General features: G+C 37.1%; 1 protein-coding gene across 6 annotated transcripts; it reads right to left on the reverse strand.

Annotated features, from left to right (window-relative positions):
* Positions 1-17,733: 17,733 nt before the first annotated feature.
* On the reverse strand, positions 17,734-23,959 carry LOC145008016 (TMV resistance protein N-like). 6 transcript variants are annotated; one of them, XM_078966627.1, is made up of 8 exons: positions 23,722-23,957; positions 23,505-23,559; positions 23,062-23,171; positions 21,793-22,935; positions 20,138-21,248; positions 19,826-20,047; positions 18,613-19,288; positions 17,734-18,430 (listed from the first exon to the last, which is right to left on the reverse strand). In XM_078966627.1, exons 4-7 carry the CDS (start codon positions 22,290-22,292, stop codon positions 19,106-19,108), a joined length of 2,016 nt encoding a protein of 671 aa, XP_078822753.1. In that variant the 5' UTR covers positions 22,293-22,935; positions 23,062-23,171; positions 23,505-23,559; positions 23,722-23,957; the 3' UTR covers positions 17,734-18,430; positions 18,613-19,105. The 6 variants fall into 6 exon arrangements, with proteins under 6 accessions (XP_078822753.1, XP_078822752.1, XP_078822756.1 ...); XM_078966626.1 differs by having other exon boundaries at positions 21,793-22,939; XM_078966630.1 differs by having other exon boundaries at positions 18,613-19,235; positions 21,793-23,171; positions 23,722-23,959.
* Positions 23,960-24,449: the final 490 nt, after the last annotated feature.

Here is a 24,449-nt window from a genome sequence, read left to right on the forward strand (position 1 = left end):
CCATTGCCAAGGATTGATGACCTATTCGATCAGTTGCAAGGTTCGAACTATTTCTCAAAGATCGATCTTAGGTCAGGATATCATCAGCTGAAGGTGAGAGAGTCGGATATTGAGAAGACTGCATTCAGAACAAGATATGGACACTACGAGTTCTTAGTTATGTCATGTTGACTGACCAATGCTCCAGCAGCGTTTATGGATTTGATGAATAGGTTTTGTAAACCATTCCTCGATAAATCTGTAATAGTGTTCATAGATGACATTCTAATATACTCAAAGAGTCAGCAGGAGCATGGCAAGCACCTGAGAGAAGTATTAGAGGTTTTGAAGAAGGAGAAGTTGTATGCTAAGTTATCCAAATGTGATTTCTGGATTTGAGAAGTCCACCTTTTGGGTCATGTGGTTAACTAAGAGGGAATAATGGTTGACCCAGCAAAAGATAGAAGCTGTAATAAATTGGGAACGAACAAAAAGTCCCACAGAGATTTGAAACTTTCTGAGATTAGCTGGATATTACCGAAGATTTATCCAAGGCTTTTCTTCAATAGCTGCTCCATTGACAACTTTGACCCATAAAGGAGCCATATATGCATGGAGTGAGAAACATGATGAGGCATTCGAGAAGCTAAAGAAGAAATTGTGTAAAGCACCAATTCTTTCTCTACCCGATGGAGTTGAAGATTTCGAAGTGTATAGTGATGTGTCGAGAGTCGGGTTAGGATGTGTTCTAACTCAAAGAGAAAAGGTGATAGCATATGCATCTCGAAAATTAAAGGAGCATGAAAAGAACTACCCCGCTCATGATCTGGAGTTGGCAGCGGTAGTTTTTGCCCTAAAGATATGGAGGCATTACCTCTATGACACGAAGTGCAAACTTTTCACTGATCATAAGAGTCTCCAGTATCTCTTTAATCAGAAGGAATTGAACATGAGACAACGACGTTGGCTAGAGTTACTCAAAGATTTCGACTGTGAGATACTTTACCACCCTGGTAAAGCAAATGTTGTAGCTGATGCTCTAAGTCGAAAAGTAAACTTTGAAAGAAAAAGGCCAAGATCGTTACGAATTGAAGTTGTCTCGACTATTGTGGAAAGTATCAAGAAAACTCAGGAAGAAGCTTTGGAGAAAAATGACCAAAAGGAAGAACGTTTAGGCAAAACGTTGGTATTCGGTACAAATAAACAAGGATTGAAGGTATTCAAAGATAGTATTTGGGTACCTAAGATGGGAGGAATAAGGAATCTTCTGATAGAAGAAGCTTACAAAACCATGTACTCGATTCATCCAGGTAGCACTAAAATGTATAGGGATTTGAAACCCTACTACTGGTGGCCGACGATGAAGCTCGATATTGCAAAGTATGTGGCTGAATGTGTAACATGTGCAAGGGTTAAGGCACTACATCAGAAACCATATGGGAGTTTAGAACCTTTACCTATACCCATGGGTAAATGGGAAGATATCACCATGGATTTTGTGACTAAACTGCCCAGAATGAAGAACGGTCACGACATGATTTGGGTAGTCGTGGATCGTTTCACAAAGAGTGCACACTTCATAGCAGCCAATGAAAAATGGTCTATGGATAAGCTTGAAAATGCTTACGTGAAGGAAGTGGTAAGACTTCACGGTGTACCATTAACGATTGTATCAGATCGTGATAGTCGTTTCACGTCAAGGTCTTGGAAAAGTCTACAGGAAGAAATGGGTACGAAGTTGTGTTTAAGTACAACTTACCATCCACAGACTGATGGTCAGAGAAAAAGAACGATTCAAACACTGGAAGATATATTGAGAGCATGTACCCTAGAATTCCAAGGTAACTGGGATGAGCACTTACCTCTGGTAGAGTTTTCCTACAACAACAGTTATCATTTGAGCATTAAGATGGCACCTTATGATGCGTTGTATGGACAGAAGTGTCGTACGCCATCAGGGTTCTGTTGGATAAGGTGTCTAAGTCCATAACTATTTCTGGTATGTACTTGACCCGACCCGGCATGGTCCATTTGGGTTGCATGGCACCATGCAATTGGATAAACTAAATGAGAGAAATAACGCTTGGAGATTATTAATATATTATAAGTTCTAATATATTAATAATATTATTTGATTAGTTTGATCAAGAATTAATTTAGAATTAATTAAGTGATCAAAAATATAACTAATTAAATATATGGGTTGATTAAGTAAATCATCCATATCTTGTATAGTGGGCTAAAAGGCTCCATGGATCATCAAGTTGGGTTCCACCCATAGGATGCTCCATGGATGCTCCATGGGAGTTACAAACCCATGGGTCATGGAAATGAAGAGTCATGACACATTAGGGTTTAACCCTAGATGTGTCAACACTATATAAGGAATATGATCTCCTCCCAAATCGGGTACACTAAGTAAAAAGGGGGCTTGGCCGATTTTGAAGAGTGTGTATTCTCTCATAAGTTCTTCCAAGAGTATTTGGTGTTGTGTGAAGCATTTGAGGCATCACCACTTGTGGTGCTAGGCTCACAAGGTTTCAAGGAACACAAGCAACAACAAGGTAAGTTATTCTATCTATACTTTATGTTGAAATTGTTCCCCATGTATGCTAGATAGGATATAACCTTGGATTTCAACTTTGCATGACAAATTAGACAAACATAGATCCAAGGTTATTAGGGTTGCATGTACACTTAGGAAGTGTTAGAATGCTCAAAACCCATCAGTGGTATCAGAGCCTAGGCTTGTTTGTTCTTATTTGTTCTTAAAAGTTGAAAACAGAATCGAAAATTTGCTGTCTGCGATCGGACTCGCCGAGTCCATAGGGGGGACTCGCCGAGTCCACGAGTATCTTCAACCAACTCGGCGAGTCATGTTCATGCACTCGGCGAGTAGGGTCGAATGAGTGCAGAATTTCGATTCAGTTGCTGGAAAATGAATTAGAAACATTACCCTAAACTGTTTTAGTAAATGTAAACTTGTTTTTGGTGGTGTAATGTTTTGCTAATTCATTTACAACAACTAGTTATCAAAATTACAAAGTTTTATGTAATTTTTGATTATGTTCATATTCATGTTCTTGTTCTTATGATGTTTTAGATGATCATAGGAATTATTTGTAACCTATTTGGTAGTTTAATTCTTGATCATAATGTGTTTTAATGGAGTCCATAACTTATCCTTAAGTTATGGAAAACCAAGAGTCACACTTGAGTTAAAACCATTAAGAAAACACAAGAGTTATAAAAATGAAGAGTCTTCATTTTATGACTCTATTAAACTCATAAGTTACAAGAAATGAAAAGTTTTGAAAGTTACAAAACTTGCCCTCAAGTTTTGGAACAAGTAAAGTTAAGTTAAAACTTTAGTTCCAACCCCTAGAATTTTAAAAGTTAAAATTCAACCCTTATACTTATATTATGATAATTTAATAATTATATATATATGTATAAGAACAAGTCGTCTTACCGCTAGTACGCCTCATTCACGAAGCCGGTCTATAAGGTGGGTATAAGGTTGTTGCCTATAAAATGGTGACTTAATGGGTGTATATTCTCACCCACCGTTTGCTTGACTGGTGGAGGGTCGTTAGCCGAACGGGTAAGACAAGGACTTATAAATTCTCATTCAAAGTATGATGAATATATAAAGTAACTAAACATTTTATTAAATTCCCAATCTTAGTTACTTTAGGAAAAATGTGAATAAGGTGCTAATCCATGAAATTACACTTTACACTTTGTCTGAGTCGTTGGTGGAGCGTGTGTGGTTAACCGGCACACTAACTTGGACTTAACAAGGTAGGTAAAGGGTGACTTAAAAGTTTATTATAGTATCGGTGGAGCGTGTGTGGTTTACCGGCACATCGATTGAGTGATAAACTTTAGAGGTACCAAGTGATTTGCATGGTTACTTCACACCTCGTTTTGTGATCCTCGGCATCCCAGTCACAAAACCTGGAGGGCACTCCCGAGATCGAAACATGCCTTTGAAAAGTTCATTGGATCTCAAAGAATCTAGGAATTTCTAAAACCAATAAAAACTAAATATTTAATATTTCGGTTTTCGTGGTGGAAATTGGTGAATCGTCATTCACCTACCTTTCAAATATGGTATAGCTTAGATTACGGCATACCTCTTCTAAGTTATATTATATTGTGATTGGATCCTAGCCTTAATATTACATTTGGGTGTTTTATTAAGGACTCTCTTAAAATCTAAACTAAACTCGTTCTTCTTTTCAGATGTCTTCAACTAATGCTTCTGGCTCGAATCCTAATGGCTCCTTTACTCTTATGAGTCTATGTGGGAAAGTCACCTTTGATGGATCCAACTTCAATAAGTGGATCAGAAACATCAGGATGATTACTCGCTACGAGGACAAAGAATATGTCCTTGACAAGGAGCTTAAGGAAATTGACGAGTCCACTGCAACTCCCCAGGAGATCGCTGACTTTCATACTCATGAAAGAGATGCAACCAAGGTGGCTTGCATCATGTTAGCCACCATGACAGCTGAACTCCAAAAGTCTTACGAAGACTTCTACCCTTATGAAATGCACCAAGATTTGATGGAAAGATACCATCAAAGTGCACGACAAGAGAGGTACGAAGTCATCTGCTCCATGATAACAACCATGATGAAGGACGGAGAGTCCGTCACGAGCCACATGCAGAAAATGCAAAGGTATGTGGATCGGTTGCTGAAGCTCAATGTGAACTTCCCTGAGGAGCTTGCAATAGATATCATTTTGCACTCCTTACCATCGTGCTATGATCAATTCCGCATGACATATCACATGAACAAGGAAGAAGTCACTCTCAGCAAACTTCAGGGACTTCTCAACACCGCAGAAACAGGTCTTAAGGGGAAGTCGGTTGCTATCACTCCTACTCCAGAAACAACTCCGGTCTTGGCAATCGGGCAGAGTCGAGGGAGGAAGAGAAAGAGATCTTCAAAGGGTACCAAGGCTCGGACCCTTGATGGCTCTTCTTCAAGTGGAACCAAGAAAGGTTTCATTACTCCTTCTTCTGACCCAAAAGAGGCGGAATGCTTCTATTGCCACGAAAAAGCTCATTGGAAGCGGAACTGCCCAAAGTACCAGCAAGATGTAAAGGATGGGAAAGTCAAACCCAACCATGCAAGTATTTACACTATCATTTCTAAAAACTCACCCCATTCGAAATCTTGGGTCCTTGATACAGGTTGCGGAATTCATATTTGCTGTGACTTGCAGGGACTAGGAAGAAGTGAGAATGTGGAGCAAGGAAGAATAAACTTAATCATGGGGAATAGGAAAGTTACACCTGTCACCAAGATTGGAGTTTATACTTTATCGCTAAGTAGTGGGTTAAATTTAGATTTGAATAAGTGTTGTTATTCGCCAGAAATGGCAAGAAATATTATTTCCTTTCATGCATTGTACAAACAAGGTTTCACCTTTTCATTTGATAATGAAGTTGGTTCGATTAATGCTTTCTTTAATAATGTACTTTATTTTAAAGCATTACCTTGTGATGGTGTGTATGAAGCTGTATCTATTGTAGATAACTTAGGAAATAATGTTTTGTGTATTGATTCTACTAATAATAATAACTTGGATAAAGCATCGTTATGGCATTGTCGTCTTGGACATATAAGCAAGAAACGCATAGGCCAACTCCAAAAGGATGGAGTCTTGAAGTCGTTTGACCTAAAGTCAAATGATAGTTGCGAATCATGCTTACTTGGAAAAATGACAAAGTCACCCTTCACAGGCTCATGTGAAAGGGGTGAAGGTTTGTTGGACCTTATACACACGGATGTGTGTGGACCATTCAAACATGCCACAAGAGATGCTAATCGTTATTATTTGACTTTTACCGATGATTACAGTAGATATGGATATGTCTACTTAATCAAGCATAAGTCAGAGACTTTCGAGAAGTTTAAGGAATTTAAACAGGAAGTCGAGAATCAATTGGGCAGGAACATTAAGATGCTTCGATCCGATCGAGGTGGTGAGTATCTTAGTTCAGAGTTCCTCGACTATCTAAAGGAATGTGGGATTGTCTCACAATTGACACCTCCCAGGACACCGCAGTTGAATGGTGTGGCTGAGAGGCGTAATCGAACCTTGTTGGACATGGTTCGTTCCATGATGAGTCGAGCTTCGCTACCAATATCATTCTGGGGGTATGCCTTAGAGACTGCCGCCCATATCCTTAATCTAGTCCCTACAAAGAAAGTTGCCAAAACTCCTCACGAGATGTGGACTGGTAAAGTACCTAAACTAGACCACATCAAGATTTGGGGATGCGAGGCTTTCGTGAGACGCGAGACTCATGATAAGCTCAAACCCCGAAGCGAGAGGTGTATTTTCATCGGCTACCCACAGCATTCCTTTGGTTACCTCTTCTACAGACCTAGTGACAACGTGGTCTTTGTAGCAAGAAGAGGAGTCTTTCGAGAGAAAGAGTTTATAAGCCAAGGAGACAGTGGGAGGCAAGTTGATCTTGAAGAAATTCAAGAGTCAAGTGGTGAAGGAACTTCAAACTCTAGCCCTCAACTTGAGGAGGAAACTCCTGTTGAGCCAATTGACGAATCTGTACCTCTAAGGCGTTCCACGAGAGTTAGGAGTGCACCTGAGCATTACTATGGATTCCATATTACTGCAGAAGGTGAGACACTTATTAGTGATGAGACACTAGTAAGTCAAGATGACCCTAACAGCTACGAGGAAGCCATGGCAGGCCCCGAGTCTGCTAAATGGAAAGAGGCTATGGATAGCGAGATACAATCCATGTATGACAATCAAGTTTGGAACTTGGTTGAGAATGTACCAGGTCGAAAGACTGTAGGGTGCAAATGGGTCTTCAAGAAGAAGACCGACATGGATGGTAAAGTACACACTTATAAGGCTAGACTGGTTGCAAAGGGCTTCTCTCAAATTCCTGGAGTGGACTATGATGAGACCTTTTCTCCAGTAGCCAAGATTAAGTCTATTCGGGTTCTGTTAGCCATAGCCGCATTTCATGACTATGAAATTTGGCAAATGGATGTCAAAACCGCTTTCCTTAATGGGAAGTTGGCTGAAGATGTTTACATGAGTCAGCCAGAGGGTTTTGTCAGTAACGAGTACCCTAATAGAGTGTGTAAGCTTGAGAAATCCATTTATGGATTAAAGCAAGCACCTCGCAGATGGAATCTTTGCTTTGATGAAAAGGTCAAGGAATTTGGCTTTTCTAGGAGTGAAGATGAATCTTGTGTATATGTCAAGGCTAGTGGGAGTATAGTTAGCTTTTTGGTATTGTATGTGGATGGCATACTACTCATAGGAAACGACATTCCAACCTTGAAGGAAGTAAAGTCCTGGCTTGGAAAGTGTTTCGCTATGAAGGACCTTGGTGAAGCTGCCTATATTCTGGGGATAAGAATCTTGAGAGATCGGAGTAAAAGACTAATTGGACTTAGTCAAAGTACCTACTTGGAGAAGATTCTGAAGAGATTCAGAATGCAAAACTCCAAGAAAGGAGAGTTGCCCATCCAGAGTAGCGCCAAGCTGAGTAAGACACAAAGCCCTAGCACTGAGGCTGAGATAGCATAAATGAGTCGATTACCTTATGCTTCGGCTGTAGGTTCGATCATGTATGCTATGACGTGTACTCGACCTGATGTAGCCTTTGCCTTGAGCATGGTTAGCAGGTTTCAGGGGAACCCTGGCAAGGCACACTGGATTGCGGTAAAGAATATTCTCAAGTACCTACGAAGTACTAAGGACTGGGTTCTTACCCTCGGTGGGAGTGATGACTTGAGAGTTGTAGGGTATAGTGATGCAAGCTTCCAGACTGATAGGGATAACTTCCGCTCTCAGTCGGGCTGGGTCTTTACCCTAAATGGAGGAGCAATTTCTTGGAAGAGTTCCAAGCAAGAGACAGTGGCAGATTCTACTTGTGAATCAGAGTATATTGCAGCTAGCGAAGCGGCAAAGGAGGCGTTATGGCTGAGGAACTTCATTGGAGACCTTGGAGTTGTACCAGCTATTAAAGAGCCGATGGAAATTTTCTGTGATAGTGAAAGTGCTGTTGCCTTAGCCAAGGAACCAAGGGATCACGGGAGATCCAGACACATCGACAGAAAATACCATTTCATCAGACATCGGATCGAAGAAGGACTCCTCGTGGCAAAGAGGGTATCATCGGATGAGAACCCAGCAGATCCCCTCACGAAGGGACTGATTCGGGTTAAGCATCTCCAGCATGCTCGGAGCATAGGGCTGAAGGATGATATTAGGTTTAGTAGTTAGATAATCTTGAAATTTGTAAAGTGTAATTGACATTTGATGATGAATAAAAGTGTTTATTTATGAGTAAAGTGTTGCTATCTCTTGTCGATCGTTTACTATATTTCTTTTGCATGTTTTGACTTCCAGAATAATTTTGTTTGGTTTAACATATTATTCAAACCTCCACAGTCGGTCATATGTCGGAAGTAGGTATGAATCAAGACTGTCATGTTTGATTGTAGAGGTCTGGGACAAGGCTACAACAATCATGAGTGCTCATAAGTTCTGAGCATTGGACACAACCCACGCTCACTGGAATCACTTCATGGAATTCTATCTCGAGTGATCGTGAGACGGTAATATCATATAAGTCTTTAAACCTAGAGATATGATTTGTTACTTACGAGTTGGTTATGCATTAATTGTACGAAAAACGCATTGGTAACTCGATGTTATAAAATTGTGCTCTTATGTGTAATTCAATGAGTAGTAGAACAAACATATGAGTCGAAGTTTATCTGTTCCTTCTTGGATTAGAAGCTGATATCTGGGCCCCTCGATGATTTTGTTTTGACCTATGTACCGGGCCCGGTCAGAACTAAATTGATGTGTTCAATAAAGTTCTTTGTCAAACAAATCGGAAATCGGGAAACAAATGTTGGACAATAAGTAAGACATTGTTCCATGTATTTGTCCGACTGATATCTAGAACAGAGGATTATATGATCACTTATCTTAAATGGCGTACCATCATCTTCTCAAGTTTCGAGAAACCTTGTAAAGAGCTACGATTGCCGATCGGTTCCTGAAGTCATACTTGCAGTAATAGTTACTAGACTTATCCAAGTGGGAGACTGTTGGATAAGGTGTCTAAGTCCATAACTATTTCTGGTATGTACTTGACCCGACCCGGCATGGTCCATTTGGGTTGCATGGCACCATGCAATTGGATAAACTAAATGAGAGAAATAACGCTTGGAGATTATTAATATATTATAAGTTCTAATATATTAATAATATTATTTGATTAGTTTGATCAAGAATTAATTTAGAATTAATTAAGTGATCAAAAAGATAACTAATTAAATATATGGGTTGATTAAGTAAATCATCCATATCTTGTATAGTGGGCTAAAAGGCTCCATGGATCATCAAGTTGGGTTCCACCCATAGGATGCTCCATGGATGCTCCATGGGAGTTACAAACCCATGGGTCATGGAAATGAAGAGTCATGACACATTAGGGTTTAACCCTAGATGTGTCAACACTATATAAGGAATATGATCTCCTCCCAAATCGGGTACACTAAGTAAAAAGGGGGCTTGGCCGATTTTGAAGAGTGTGTATTCTCTCATAAGTTCTTCCAAGAGTATTTGGTGTTGTGTGAAGCATTTGAGGCATCACCACTTGTGGTGCTAGGCTCACAAGGTTTCAAGGAACACAAGCAACAACAAGGTAAGTTATTCTATCTATACTTTATGTTGAAATTGTTCCCCATGTATGCTAGATAGGATATAACCTTGGATTTCAACTTTGCATGACAAATTAGACAAACATAGATCCAAGGTTATTAGGGTTGCATGTACACTTAGGAAGTGTTAGAATGCTCAAAACCCATCAGGTTCACCATCCTTCATCCGGGTTGTTATCATAGAGGGGATGATTTCATATCGCTCTTGACGAGCACTCTGATGGTAGCGGTCCATTAAATCCTGGTGCATCTCAAAAGGATAGTAGTCTTCATAGGACTTTTGGAGCTTGGTTGCCATAGTGGCCAACATGATGCATGCCACTTTGGTAGCATCTCTTTCATGTGCCTCATATTCAGCGACCTCCTTAGGAGAGGCAGACGGCTCGGTTACCTTAAGCTCCTTATCAAGGACATATTCCTTGTCCTCATACCGAGTGACCATCCTGATGTTCCTGATCCAATCCATAAAGTTGGATCCATCAAAGATGACTCTCCCATAAAGGTTCATGAGAGAAGGAGCTGGTAGGGTTTGAGCCAGAAGCAATATTGGGTGTTGACATCTGAAAAAGAAGAGAACAAGTTTAGATTAGATATAAAGATATTCCTTAATAAAACACCCAAATGTAATATTAAGGCTAGGATCCAATCACAATATATTATAACTTAGAAGAAGGATACCGTAATCCAAGCTATAACATATTTGAAAGGTAGGTGAATGACGATTCACCAATTTCCACCATGATAAACGAAATATAAATTATTAGGTTTTAATTGGTTTTTAGAAACTCCTAGATTCTTTTGAGATTTATTGAACTCTTCAACGACATGTTTCAATCTTGAGTGTTCCCTTCATGTTTTGTGACTGGGATGCCGAGAATCACCAAACAAGGTGTGAAGTAACCATGCAAATTAATTGGTACCCTTAATGTTTTCCACTCAATCGATGTGCCAGTTCACCACACGCGCTCCACCGACCTATGAAAAACCTTAAGTCACCCTTTGCCTACCTTGTTAAGTCCAAGTTAGTGTGCCGGTTAACCACACACGCTCCACTAACAACTTAATCAAAGTGCAAAGTGTAATTTCATGGGTTAGAACCTTATTCACATTTTCCTAAAGTAACTAAGATTGAGAATTTATAAAAAAACATTTAGTTACTTTATAAAAATCATTATACTTTTAATGATAAATTTTAAGTCATTGTCCTACCCGTTCGGCTAACGACCCTCCACCGATCAAGGAAGCGGTGGGTGAGAATGGACACCCATTAAGCTGCCATTTTATAAGCAGCAACCTTATACCCCCTTATAGACCGGCTTCGTGAATGAGGCCTACTAATGGTAAAACGACTTGATCTTATATATATATATATATATATATATATATATATATATATATATATATATATATATATATATATATATACTATTAACTTATAATATTATAAAGTATAAGGGTTAAATTTTAACTTTTAAAATTCTAGGGGTTGGAACTAAAGTTTACTAGATGACTTTACATGTTCCAAAACTTGAGGGCAAGTTTTATAACTTTACAAAACTTTTCAATTCATAACTTATGAGTTATTGTTTATTAAAAATGAAGTCTCTTCATTTTTGTAACTTATGTGTTCTTTTAATGGATTTATTACAAAGTGACTTTTGGTTACAAAGTGACTTATAAGAACATGAATATTCATATCAAATTTTCAAGAACATATGAACACATATAATCATGGGATTTTGATATTAGCCATTGTAAATGGATTAGAACAACCATTACACCATCTAAAACAAGTTTTATAACACCAAAACAGTTTAGGGTAATGTTTCTAGTCCATTTCCAGCAGCAAAAGTCGAAAATCTGCACTCTGCATGACCAACTCGTCGAGTGCAAGAACTGACTCGCCGAGTTGGTTGCAGATACGCTTGGACTCGTCGAGTCCCCCCATGGACTCGGCGAGTCTCCTGTGCAGACATCAAGAATTTCAATTTTTTTTTACTATTTTGCATCAAGTATCAAACAAACAAGCCTAGGCTCTGATACCACTGATGGGTTTTGAGCATTCTAACACTCCTAAGGTGTTCATGCAACCCTAGAAACCTTGGATCTATGTTTGACTAAGATACATGCAAAATTGATTTCCAAGGTTCATAATCCTATCTAGTATACATGGGGAACTTTTAAACATAAAATAAGCTAGAACAACATACCTTGTAGTAGTTTGGATTCCTTGAAAACCTTGTGAGCCTAGAACCCCAAGTGTGATGCCTCAAATGTCTCACACAACACCAAATGCTTTTGGAATGACTTGAGAGAAATGTCACACACTTAGAAATCAGCTATGCCCTCTTACTCTTGCTTAAGTACCGATTTTGGTGAACATGTTGATCCTTATATATTGTGTTACAATTAGGGTTACACCATGTAAACCCTAATTGTCATGACCTTTCATTTCCATGACCCATGGGTTATATAACCACCATGGAGCATCCTATGGGTTTTAGCCCAACTTGATAATCCATGGAGCATTAGCCCACTATACAAGTATGAGTGATTTACACAATCAACCCATATATTTAATTAGTCTTCTTTTGATCACTTAATTAATTCTAAATTAATTCTTGATCAATACTAATTAAATATTATTATTATTAATATATTAGAACTTATAATATATTAATAAACCATAAGTGTTATTTCTCTCATTTTAGTCTATCCAAATGCATGATGCCATGCAACCCAAATGGACCATGCCAAACTTGGTCAAGTACATACCAGAAATAGTTATGGACTTAGACACCTTATCCAACAATATGTTGTCGTTGTTTTCAGAGATCCTAACCAAGATAGATTTCGAGGAGGAAATCCAGTTTAAGTGGAGGAAAGTTGTAACATCATGGTTCGAGAAGTTTCTTATTTCGATATTGTGGAAAATAAAGGGATAAAGTAAAGGCCTTGGGATTCAAGGGAATAGGGTTTATATCTTATTGGATGTTGATAATATTGGTTATATGATCTAAACCTGTGGTTTGTGTTTTAGAGTCAAAGGGTAAAATGAGAAAACTGATGTTCCAGATTTTTGTTAGGAATTAAGGATTTTAATTTTAATTCAAAAGTAACTAGATATAAGTGTGCTTCTCATTAATACCTTTTTGTGGATATAAATATCACCGAAAACAGAGTTGAAACGAAGAAGTTATGGCTATTTGAAGTTGGGGTGGATTTGGGTGAAAACCAGCCCCACGACACGGTGAGAACTGCCACGGCTCAACAGTTACCACCAGACGGTGAAGAGTTGCCATGGCACAGTGATCATTCAGGCTAAGCCCATGATTTTAAAGTTTTCAATGTATATAAGCATAAGATTCTGCATTTTTGGGCATTTTAGTTGTCACAACTAGAAATTTTGTGCCTTGTAACCACAACACTTAAGTCAAATTATGAATCAAAGACATAAGAGCATGTATGATGCATACTCTATGACAACAAAAAAAATTTCAATCAAACACACCATACAAGCACTACAAATAGTCAACAAGCAATTGGAAACCCTAGAAGTTCTTGTTTCGGTCCATTTTGGACTAGGACTTCCTTATTGGGGCCAATGGACCAATAAGCTTCCAATTTGACTATCTTGGGCTTAGAACTCTTGAATGGGCCCTAATTGGACCTACTTTCATTTATTTCAATATTTTGGGCCATATTGGGCCTAGAATGAAATAAATTAATTATAGGAACCATTTTGGGCTATAATTAACCTAATTTAGCCCTAATAGGTCATAAGACTCATATTTATGGTTATTTGGACCAAACATCACTTAACATAACCATGAAAAAAAGCTTAAGCATACAAGGCCCAAATTCTTTTCTCTTCCCCTCTAATTCTCAGCCCAAGCCCAAATAAAAGGGAGAGTTGACTTCTCATAGCCACCTCATTTTTACATTATGGTCTTCCATGCATCTTATCCCATGTTCCCATGCATACATCACTTCAAGATCTCTCTCTTTCCCTCTCTCTCATTCTCGGCCGATTCCAAACACACACACACACACAATTCTCTCACAAATCTCTCAAGGAAACTCCCTCCACTCTTCATCAAGATCTCGAATTTTAGAAGGTTTTTCAAGAAGATATTTCCACAAATTCTTCATCTAAGGTAATATTATGCTTGGATCTATGATCTAGATTCTTTGTTTTATCAAAACTTTCTTTCTAATCCATGCAAAAATCATGATCACTCTCTTAGAAACCCCCTAAGTTCGAAATCAACAAAGGAAGGCTTGTTAGGGCCGAAAACAACATCAAACTTCTTCCAATCTTCTCCAAAACCGAAACCCAACTCAAGGTGAGCTTCAAACCCCCTATTTTTCTATTTTTATAAGTTTTTGTGGGGGAGAATACAAGCAAATGTGTAGATCTATGAGTTCATGTATGTCTTGTGTGATTTTATGCATGTATGTATGATTTTTATGTGTTATGTGATGAATATGTTAGCTAAAAATACCTAAAAACCAAGATATACAACATGAAGAATGAAATAAACATAGCTTATACCATGTTACACTAATCAAGTCAATAAAAATAATTTATTTGGTTAGGATGAACATTTTTGGACACAAAACCCATTTTTGGGCTCAAATTGTCAAAAATACAAAAGTTAAGGGCCCAAAACGACAAATGATAATTCTGGAGGTTGGAAATAGTCTAAACAGTTTATAATATAAATTTTCTGTAAATCAACACTTTTGAGGGGCTTAAAATGTAAATTTTGAACCTAATGGGCTAAAAATGGGCTTTTCGGCCCAATAAGCCCTAAATTGCGAAAATTCTGAAATAGAGGGGCTGAAACTGCACATTTCTGAAAAAAAGGGATTACTAGTGTAATAAAACTAAGTCAAGGGTCAAAAATGTTTTCAAAATAAAAAGGGACCAAAAATGCAAAAAATTCCCTTTTTGGGCCAAAATTGTAAAAGTTGCGAAAATGGGGGTTTCAACCGAGAAAATTTCATTTTTGAGGGACTTAAGCTGTTTATCAAGTAAATTTGGGCTGAAAAATGTCTTTTCAACAAGTTTTGATAGTAAAGTGTCAAGAAAAATGGTTTAAGGACTAAAATGGAAATTCTTTTATATAAAGGGTTAAAAGTATAAATTATATCCAAGAAGGGGCATCAAATAGAAAAACTCTAATGTTTAAAACAATAAATCCCTTAAGGTAAAATACGAGTACCACGGCTACCGGCGAAACGTAATAGCAAATACACATCCAACACCAATATTGTTGCCAAACGAATTGATTCGGTCTCGAATCAATAACGAATCAAAGATCAATAAATAATAGTACTTCAATACACACACGAAAATATACGAGAAGTCAATATTCAATCTTTGGGCTTGAAAGTTTCAAATCATGATTGTTGGGCCTAGCTAGCCCAATGACATGATCTTTAGGCCCGAAGGGAACACACTTACATGTTATTGGGTCTTCTATGATCTAATTCCGTGTAAAAGGACTTTCAATAGCTTTATTGTGCTATTGGGCCCCAAGGGCCCATTAGTACTGCTAGCAAAGTCGAAAAGTCAAATGCGAGTCGGGCCTAGTGCCTTTCGCATTCACGATAGCCTTGAACGACTTATGGAAATAACGAGGGCTTCGTACCCTCTTTTCTCCTCAGTTGTGGGGCTATGAGAAGTCAGGGTGGTTGGATTAAGTGAGTCTTACGGACGACGCCAAAAGGATCGTTTGTAATTGGTAGTTATAAACTAGTCATTTTCATTAATGCGTGATTATAACGACTCACAACCCATAATTAATCCAATGTCACCTGGAATTATCAAATACAAACGTCGCATCGGCATAACAATAAATAAGACATGTAATTTGATGTATTAGGAAAACATCGGGTTTTCCTAGGGAATTCAACACTTTCATCTATGTGATGCATACAAAGTCTAACAATTATTCACATTTACAGAAATCAACAAGCATACTTACGGATCTTCACACTTTCTCTTATATACAATACTCTTTTCAGAAAATATCGGATTTTCCGGTGGTTTTCAAAATAATACAAATCATTACTTTTCAAACATTACTTATGAACTCACCAACATTTCATATGTTGACGTTTTTCCAAAATACTTGTATTCTCAGGTAACACGTAAATCGAAGAAAATGTATCCAGTGATATCATGATGTTTTGTTTAATTAATATCGAACGGTATATGTTTTGGAAATGTAATATTTTAAAACAATGTACTGAATGTAAACAATATCGGTTGTAATATTTCAATGCATGGTGATGAATGATGTTATGATTCATGTATAATCATTGGGATGGTATTCAATTAAGTCACAATAGCCCTCGGACGTTTCCGCCGTCTGGTTCGGGGGTGTGACATTAGTAGCCTTCGTCATATCTAGAACCCTTGGGAGAAACCCTATCAAGATTTTAGCTTCTCCTCTCTCCTCTTTTGGATGTTTTTTGTGATATTTTATTGAAGTTTGAAGATCAAGAAGGTTATTTTGGTTGCAAGGAAAGTTGTTTCAAGTTTGGATCCATCAAAGGCACTACATATCTTGATTATTGTAAGTATAAAGTTCCAATCTTGCTATCTAGTTCTTTAGATCTTGTTATTTGGGGTTTTTGGCACTTTTGGTCCATTCTATGAGTGATCTTGGAGTTGAGTGGACTTCAACATATTTTGATCAGTTTGGAATGCTTCTTGGACCTCATGCACTAGGAAAGTTATGATCTTTTTGTCTTCCCTTTTAGCCATGCAAGTTATCTTGGTCATTCAGGCCATTTTGGTGTATTAAAGTTTAGACCTTGAAAGATTGTGACATTATTATGGATAAAGTTGGAAACTTTATCCATTAAGACCTTGGAAAGGATCTGATCTGAGCTTTAGAGCTCTTGAAATCGAAAGAAAATAGATTAAGCTTGTTTGAGTTGTTCAGACCAATCCCCACAGCGTGGCCTTAGGCTGCCACGGCATGACGACTGGGGAATCAACGAATCTTTTGACATTTTGTGCCCACGACGTGGTCAAGGACAAGACGTGGAGGGCTATTGTTGGCGATTTTGACCTTAACTTTGACCGTTGACTTTTTGACTAGGTTGACTTTTGGTCAAACTTGGGCATAATTGAGTATTTGACTAAGGATTGATCTCGATTTGGCTTTAGGAAGTTTGGGTTGGTTGTTTTATTGCTGAGGTAGATGTTGGGCTTTTGTTGAATAGTTCAGGTGAGTCTCTTCACTGTACTCATGGGTCAAAGACACTAATGTCGGCCCACTAGATTATGTGTGTAGGATGCTAGTTGTCTTTGTGACTCTTGTTGATATGATTATATGCTTTATGTATGTGGGGTGAAATAGACCTGGGGGTGACGTAAACCCGTTCGGTTGAAAAACACCGATTGAGTTGAACTAGACTCGTTATAGCTTTGAGCTGATATGTATGTATGGTATGAAGTATGTTGAGGAACACACTAAGCTTTGTATTTACGGTTTATGTTTAAAATATATTAGGTACGTCTGGTTTCAAAAAGAAGGGCTTGGCTTGATAACACATCCCCTGGAGATTTATTTCGCACTGAATGTTTACGAATTACTCTAATGTTTTGACAATATTTTGACTCTGGTCATCTTTTGGAATAATGAATGAATGGTTTAACTTATTTAAAATGAAAATTTTACTCGATATTTTTGGGACGTAACAATATGCATATGATATGTATTATGATATTCCATTCCAACCAAATAATTTAGCTGCATACATATGCATATGACAGATATATCATATATGTATAACAAATACATACATTTTCACAAGACCAAATTTGCATTCTAGATCGAATTTACATATGAGAAGTTAGCACATGTTTCAGATGTATCGTATAAAGACACATTTTACCATACAATTTTCAATCTAATCAATCGGGATGTAATCCTTTTTAACAAAAACAACTACCATGATCATTAAACAAACATCTATGAATTTGAGACTAAAGTGACTCTTGAATGTACTTTAATTAGCATAAACTTTAATTGGTAGCAACCAACTGAAGACAGGAAAATGGTACAACAGATAATTTAATGGTGACACAAAAGATTATGTTGAGGGGAAAACTCGTGGGTAGTCAACCAACCTCTGGGATTATGTCTACCAACTTATGGTTTCCATAAAATCTCGATAGAGGAGTTTAAATCATGTTTTACAACAAATGTCTTTATGTTATCATCCCAAAATTCTGAGGAATCTGTTGTGACTTTCGTTGTTTGCATCAGATCATCTTTAGGAACAAGTACAGCTCTAAAGCTATGCCCGTCTCCATATAAATCCTCATCGCAGGAAAAGGAAATGAAATTGTACGTTGAATTCAAGCATCTGGTGTGCCTCAATGAACTAAAGGAAACATATCCTACATATCTTGTATCATGATAACGAGTGTCAAGTGTTTCATTAGCCTCCTGACCAAGCTCAGATTGAATAATTTCCAGGACACCCAGCTTGATGGTTATGTCAGGGATCCCAGCAAATTTCTTATTGGGTTTGACAAACATCAAAATCCCAGAAAAGTGATTGTACCAATCATGTGGAAGCAGCATATTATAAGTCTTCACCCAGACGACCCAAAGTACAGATGGCCCTCTCCAAATGTCAAAGCCTGAAAGGCTGATACTGATAAAGTAATCTTTAGCATTTCCCTGCCACAGCACACATCCGTTATGTTATTCTTCTTATGTTTGGGTTTATATATATATATATATATATATATATATATATATATATATATATATATATATATATATATATATATATATATATATATATATATATATATATATATATATATATATATATATATAATGAGAATCAAAAGCCAAACCTGGAGCATGGAATCTAGTAATATCTCACCAATAATTGGACCTACATTGTAATCCTCTAAATGTGAGACTTTCCACAACCATTTACAGTTTGAAATATCTCCAAAGCTTTGAAATGAACTACACTTATTCGCAATAACAACAGCTATGCTTGATGGCAGCTCCGACAATTCTACAAGTTTTTTGCAATGGGACACGTTCAGCCATTTGAGCCGAGGAAGTAGCCAGATACTAAAATTCAACCGTGCAAATCTATTTCCTTCAAGATTGAGTTCTTGCAATTTGGGTAACACCCAAACAGCTGCAGATTTGATGTCTCTATCTGCCAAACTGCACCAGCTGAGATCCAGCTTTCTTAAGCATCCACCAAAAAACCATGCCCCTATGTGGTTCACGTTGTGAGGTAGAAAATTATTAAATGAACTGCAACTTGAGAGTAGTACAAGAGTCTCGAGTTTCTTCGACCGGGTAATGGGTGGAACCATATTAAGATTTTCACAATCTCGTATCTCTACACAAACAAGATTTTTCCAAACGTCCAAATGATGGATGAATCTCTTCTAAAAGCGGAGATCCATCAACTATGAATCTTTCAAGGTTAGGAAGCCCATCAAAATCTGGTGTCCTGATTAGGTTCGTCAAGTAAAAGAGTCTGATCATTCTCAAGTTTGGTAGAAACTGTATACAACAAGAGCACATAAGACAAAAGTCTGCCAACACGGTATATAAATGCAGTCATTTCCAAAAAAAATATGATGAGCCATGTTATATTTTATAATGTTTGTAAACATGATTGCTAGCTTTAAAAAGATTCTCTATATTGTCATACAAAATTGATGGTCAGAAAACCATCACAATTGAAAAGAAAATATAACTTCATGAAAATTATCAACTTTTTATGATAACAAAATTGTCATACAAAATCAATATCTTACAAAATGTGAATTATAAAAGAAGTCATGCTTATAATAAAATTATCAATTCTCGCTTCATAAATATAAGCAAAAACAATAAACTTTTAATATATAATATATTCGTTCTAGTAAGTCCTTTTATTTTATAATTACTGAGATACATTAAAATCTAGCTTTATATGTATATATATATATATATATATATATATATATATATATATATATATATATATATATATAGAGAGAGAGAGAGAGAGAGAGAGAGAGACTTTGCTTTCATCCATTAAACAATAAGAATTACCTTGTAACCCGCCCAAAGTTGTTTTGCATTGAGAAACCTCAATGTTAGACAACAAAGCTCCCTTGGTGGAAATTTTTCTGGCACTATAACCAATTCAGCTTCTGCCAGATTAAGGTTCAAATCAATCCACCGAAGTTTCTTCATGTTTGCAGTGACCTGAAGAACACGTGATTCGTCACTCCTGATACGCTGAACATATATAGCTTCAATCTTGTCAAGGTTCTGGGATAGAGGAACAAAATGGTGTCAGGGTTGAGTTAGATGTGTTTCTTTATACGTATTTGTATCATAAAAAACGAGCTTAACCATTACCGTCGTTGCATCCATTGCACATATTTTTAGAACATCTTCCCCCTTCCAGATTCTGCTATGTTTATCAGGATTGTTGGGGTGTTCCTTTCTAATAATGTAGTGTGCCATTTCTTGTACTAAATCATGCATATCAAACTTTCCATATTCTGTAATAGTTATGAGAGCCTTTTGTACCAACACCTTTATGCCTATAACAGGGTGAAAACCACAAGCATTAAGTATCATCATTATCTCTTCGTTATCTTTATACCTCCCTCTGAAGAAACATGCAATATCAAGGAACAACTGTTTCTCCACAGTGTTGAGTCCATCAAAGCTGATTTTTAGCTTTTCCAAGATATCAGCATCTGGAATATCTTTCAGTCTAGCCAATGCACTTTTCCACTCATCCATCTCTTTGTCACATAGAAAACGACCGAGAACACTAAGTGCTAATGGGAGCCCACCAGCATAAGAAACCACGTCTTTTGAAAGAAGCTCGTAATCTTCTAAAGGTTTGTGACCACAAGGTGCATGCTTGCAAAAGAGCTTCATAGCCTCGTCATTGTTTAACAAGGTAATATTGTGTATCACATCTACTTTATGTCCAGTTAAAACATGCTCATCTCTAATTGTGATTATTATGCGGCTTCCTTCACCAAACCAGTCATGTGATCCAACTAATTGTTCCAGGTGCTCAAGGTTCTCAACATCATCAAGAACAATCAAGACCTTTCTACGGTGTAACCTATCCTTTATCATGCGCCTTCCTTCTTCAACTCTCCCCACCTCCACTTGTTTTTGTTTCAAAACACCACAAAGAATTTTCGCTTGCAATCTTTCCAACCCGTCTTTGTTACTTGATTCCTCCCGTATATTTTTTAGAAAGCAGCAACCATCGAACTTGCTAGAGATTTCATCATAAATAGAAGAGGCAAGAGTAGTCTTACCACCGCCCCCAACCCCCCATATTCCAATCATCCTCTTACCGCCAAGCCCAATCTGTAACTTTGGTATCAAGTGTTGCATGCGAGCCTCTACTCCAACCAGGTTGTCATCCACACTTGAAGTTATTGGATGCAACCTATGTGAAATTGTGTCAACAATTTTTTTGATGCACTTCGACTCATGCCTTCAAATTCAATATATAAGGATCATTAACACATGTTCACATTGACAAATAGGCTTATATCATAAACTAACACCCTAGACAATGTCTACTTTGTGAGTTCTTAGCAACCATAAACTTTCATTAGTACTGCAGTGGTGATTATTATTCGGCTCTTATGAAGTAGTCTAGTTAAAGTCATTATTTATCAATTAAGGTCATCAACATCATCAAGAATAATAGAAGTATTTGTACGACAACCTACTCAGTATCATCACTATGTATAACCTGTAGTGTTTTTAAAGTAAGCTAATAGAACTTCAGATCATACTTGTTGATTCCCATCTAAGATGTAGATATTGTTATTGGATTATTGCATAACACTAGTATAATTACTTGCACCGTTATTCATGATTAGTTGTTCTCTAAATACATGTATAATGTATTTTATCATCGAGAATTTGGCTTTATCCTATAAAAAGCTTATAAGGTATATAAGTATACATGTCTTGTCCTAGAGCACACATATCTTAAGCATAAAAAGTGCACAAGCAAAGAAGAAAATTACCCGTTGGCAATGTGCTCGGTTTCCCATCCAGAAATGTTAGTTGCATCCACAAGTGCTTTTCTCCAATATTCAACCTTATTGTTGTTCTCCAACTCATGTTTCACAAATGCTTCTCCATATTTGCGTTTTTGTTTTCGAACATCGGAAGGATCAACGTCATAAAATATGGGTATCACGACTTGGCCTCTCTTATCCTTGCATTTCATGATATGTACAAGTTCATCTAAACACCATGAAGAATCAGCATAGTTTTTAGAGAATATGATGACAGAAATTTGTGATTCTTCAATAGCCTTCTCAAGGGATGGGCCGATTGATTCACCCTGAAGAAGTGTTTCATCGTCCTTGTAAGTAAAGATCCCTTGGTGTTCAAGAGCTGTGTAGAGATGATCCACAAAATTCTTACGAGTATCTTCTCCTCTAAAACTAAGAAAAACATGGTATTGCCACAACTGAGAAGATAATGACGGCACAGAAAGAGAAGACGATGAAGATGCCATCGATGTGTTGATTTTGTTGAGATAGAAGGTATGTGATTTGAGAACCTCAAAGATAGGAACTTTATATAGATCGAGATGTGAGCTTCCAAGAAATTTTCAATTCAAAAAGCTCAAGAAATTTCTTTACGCTTTGAATAAAGCTTAACTATCCTAAAGTGACTTTAATAAAGCTAGCTTAACTATCCTAAAGTGACTTTAATAAAGCTATCCTAAAGTGACTTGTTTTCCCATTGATATCATCGTTAAAACCAACGAGATTTTTGAAGACAATTCTAGATGGGACCATTTTCATTTGAAACAATAAAGTGACATTCTTTTGTCTCAGAATCAAAGAACCATTAACACTTTTGGCCCGTCCATATTTGTCCACGAGTGACATGTGTCATTTAGGTTTAGTGTAAGTCATATTTTGGTCCCTGAATTTTTTATCAGTTTGCAATTTTGGTCCACATTTGGTTGCTTCAGAATGATTTTTTGCCCTGCTTCCAAGTAAAACGAATATATGCCTTTCTCTGTTTTTTATTTATTTATGTAATATTTATATTATTATTATATTTATATTTAGTTGCACCCCACTTCATTCCTCATGAAACATTCATCACTCCGAGGAATTCTCTAGCCACCACCAACGAAGAAATCAAACCTATCTTCATCCCGATTCCCGAATCAAAACAAAAGAGATCCAGATGAATAAATTCTTCTTTTGATGAGTTTCTCATCTGTTACATCAGTTGCAGAACTTAAACATTAGAATGATCATGAAACTTACAAGTGCCGTCTATTTAAATTGTCTCCACCATATCTTCCTCATAGTCGCTTAAATCAAAAGTGATGTCTGCATCATTTCACCGGAACTTGATTGCAGCCTAATCATTTGTTCTGAAATTTAAGATCGAAATGAAGTCAAAACAAAAACAAATTCGATCGTAAGTATCAAATCCACATGTAATCAGACTAACATAAACTTATACATCAAAACAAAAACAAATTTCTTTGTTTCAGAACACAGAAATCTATAATATAGCTGTGTTCCACAATCCCTTAACAGACCAGATGCAAATATTTAAGAATCTAATATCATCAAACAAGACAGATAGACAATAAGAAGCATTCGAATCATTGTCATATGACAATATACAAGTTATAGAAACTAATAACTCATTCTCGAACTTGAGTGAAAAATCAAATTCGAAGGGGTTTGCAGAATTGCACATGGAGTTTAGAGTTATGCGAAATCTCTTCCGTGCTCAGTTGATCGAAGTGTGCCCTGCAAATTCAAAAGGTAAAAATTGTGGTGTTTCGAAAACTAGATTTAAGTAAAGAGCATATCATAACATATCCGTGTAGATTCGAACTTCACTTTTAGAATTGGATTAAGAGAAAAAGATAGGGGTAGATTTGAAAGAAAGGAGAATTAATCAAAGCGTACAGATCGGGAGTGTGAGTGTTGACTTCTTTGTTTGAATTCCATGAAGTAATTGTAGTGTGTTGACGTATCTCAACTAAGGGTTTTCGAAGCTAAATCTGTTTTTTTTTTCTAATCGATAACAGCACAGGAATCGGGGATTTTGAGTTACTTGGTCGACCAAGAACCGCCGGCGAAGATATTGCCGTTGAGGACGGGGGAATAAAGGGAAAGGGAGAGTGTGTGTTAGTGGGAGGTGGGTTCCACTTGCCATCAGCCGAGAAGAAAATAGGGGAGGGTGGGGCTGCTCGGGCCCAAATGTATCGTTAAGATACGACAAAATTTCATAAATGGTCCTTATCCTTTTTTTTCATTAAAATAGTTTCTATGAAACATTTTTTTTTTAACAATGGGTTTTTTTTGGATGAAACCTTACAATTAAATGGTTCTTATCAACGATATTCGTTTATAGGTGTCCTTAACATGCCCTATATATGCCTTGCACATAGGGCATTTTTGTCATTTCCTTTGTGATTTAATAGGTTCATTTTTATGGTTTATTTTAATATATTTCATTTCAATTTTAGTTGATGTCACACATATTTTCCCTTTTTTTTGTTTATATCGGAAACTTTCTAGTCTTTGACTGTAATTTTAAATTTTTAGAAAACTAGCGTGGAGCAGAGATGATAATTACGTGAATCAAATGGACTTAAAGATTTAGGAATCTTTGGCTTGGTGACTTTTGTATT

This window comes from Lactuca saligna, chromosome 8 (genome assembly GCF_052625555.1).
Source record: "Lactuca saligna cultivar CGN05327 chromosome 8, ASM5262555v1, whole genome shotgun sequence".
In the NCBI taxonomy this organism is placed as follows: Eukaryota; Viridiplantae; Streptophyta; class Magnoliopsida; order Asterales; family Asteraceae; genus Lactuca; species Lactuca saligna.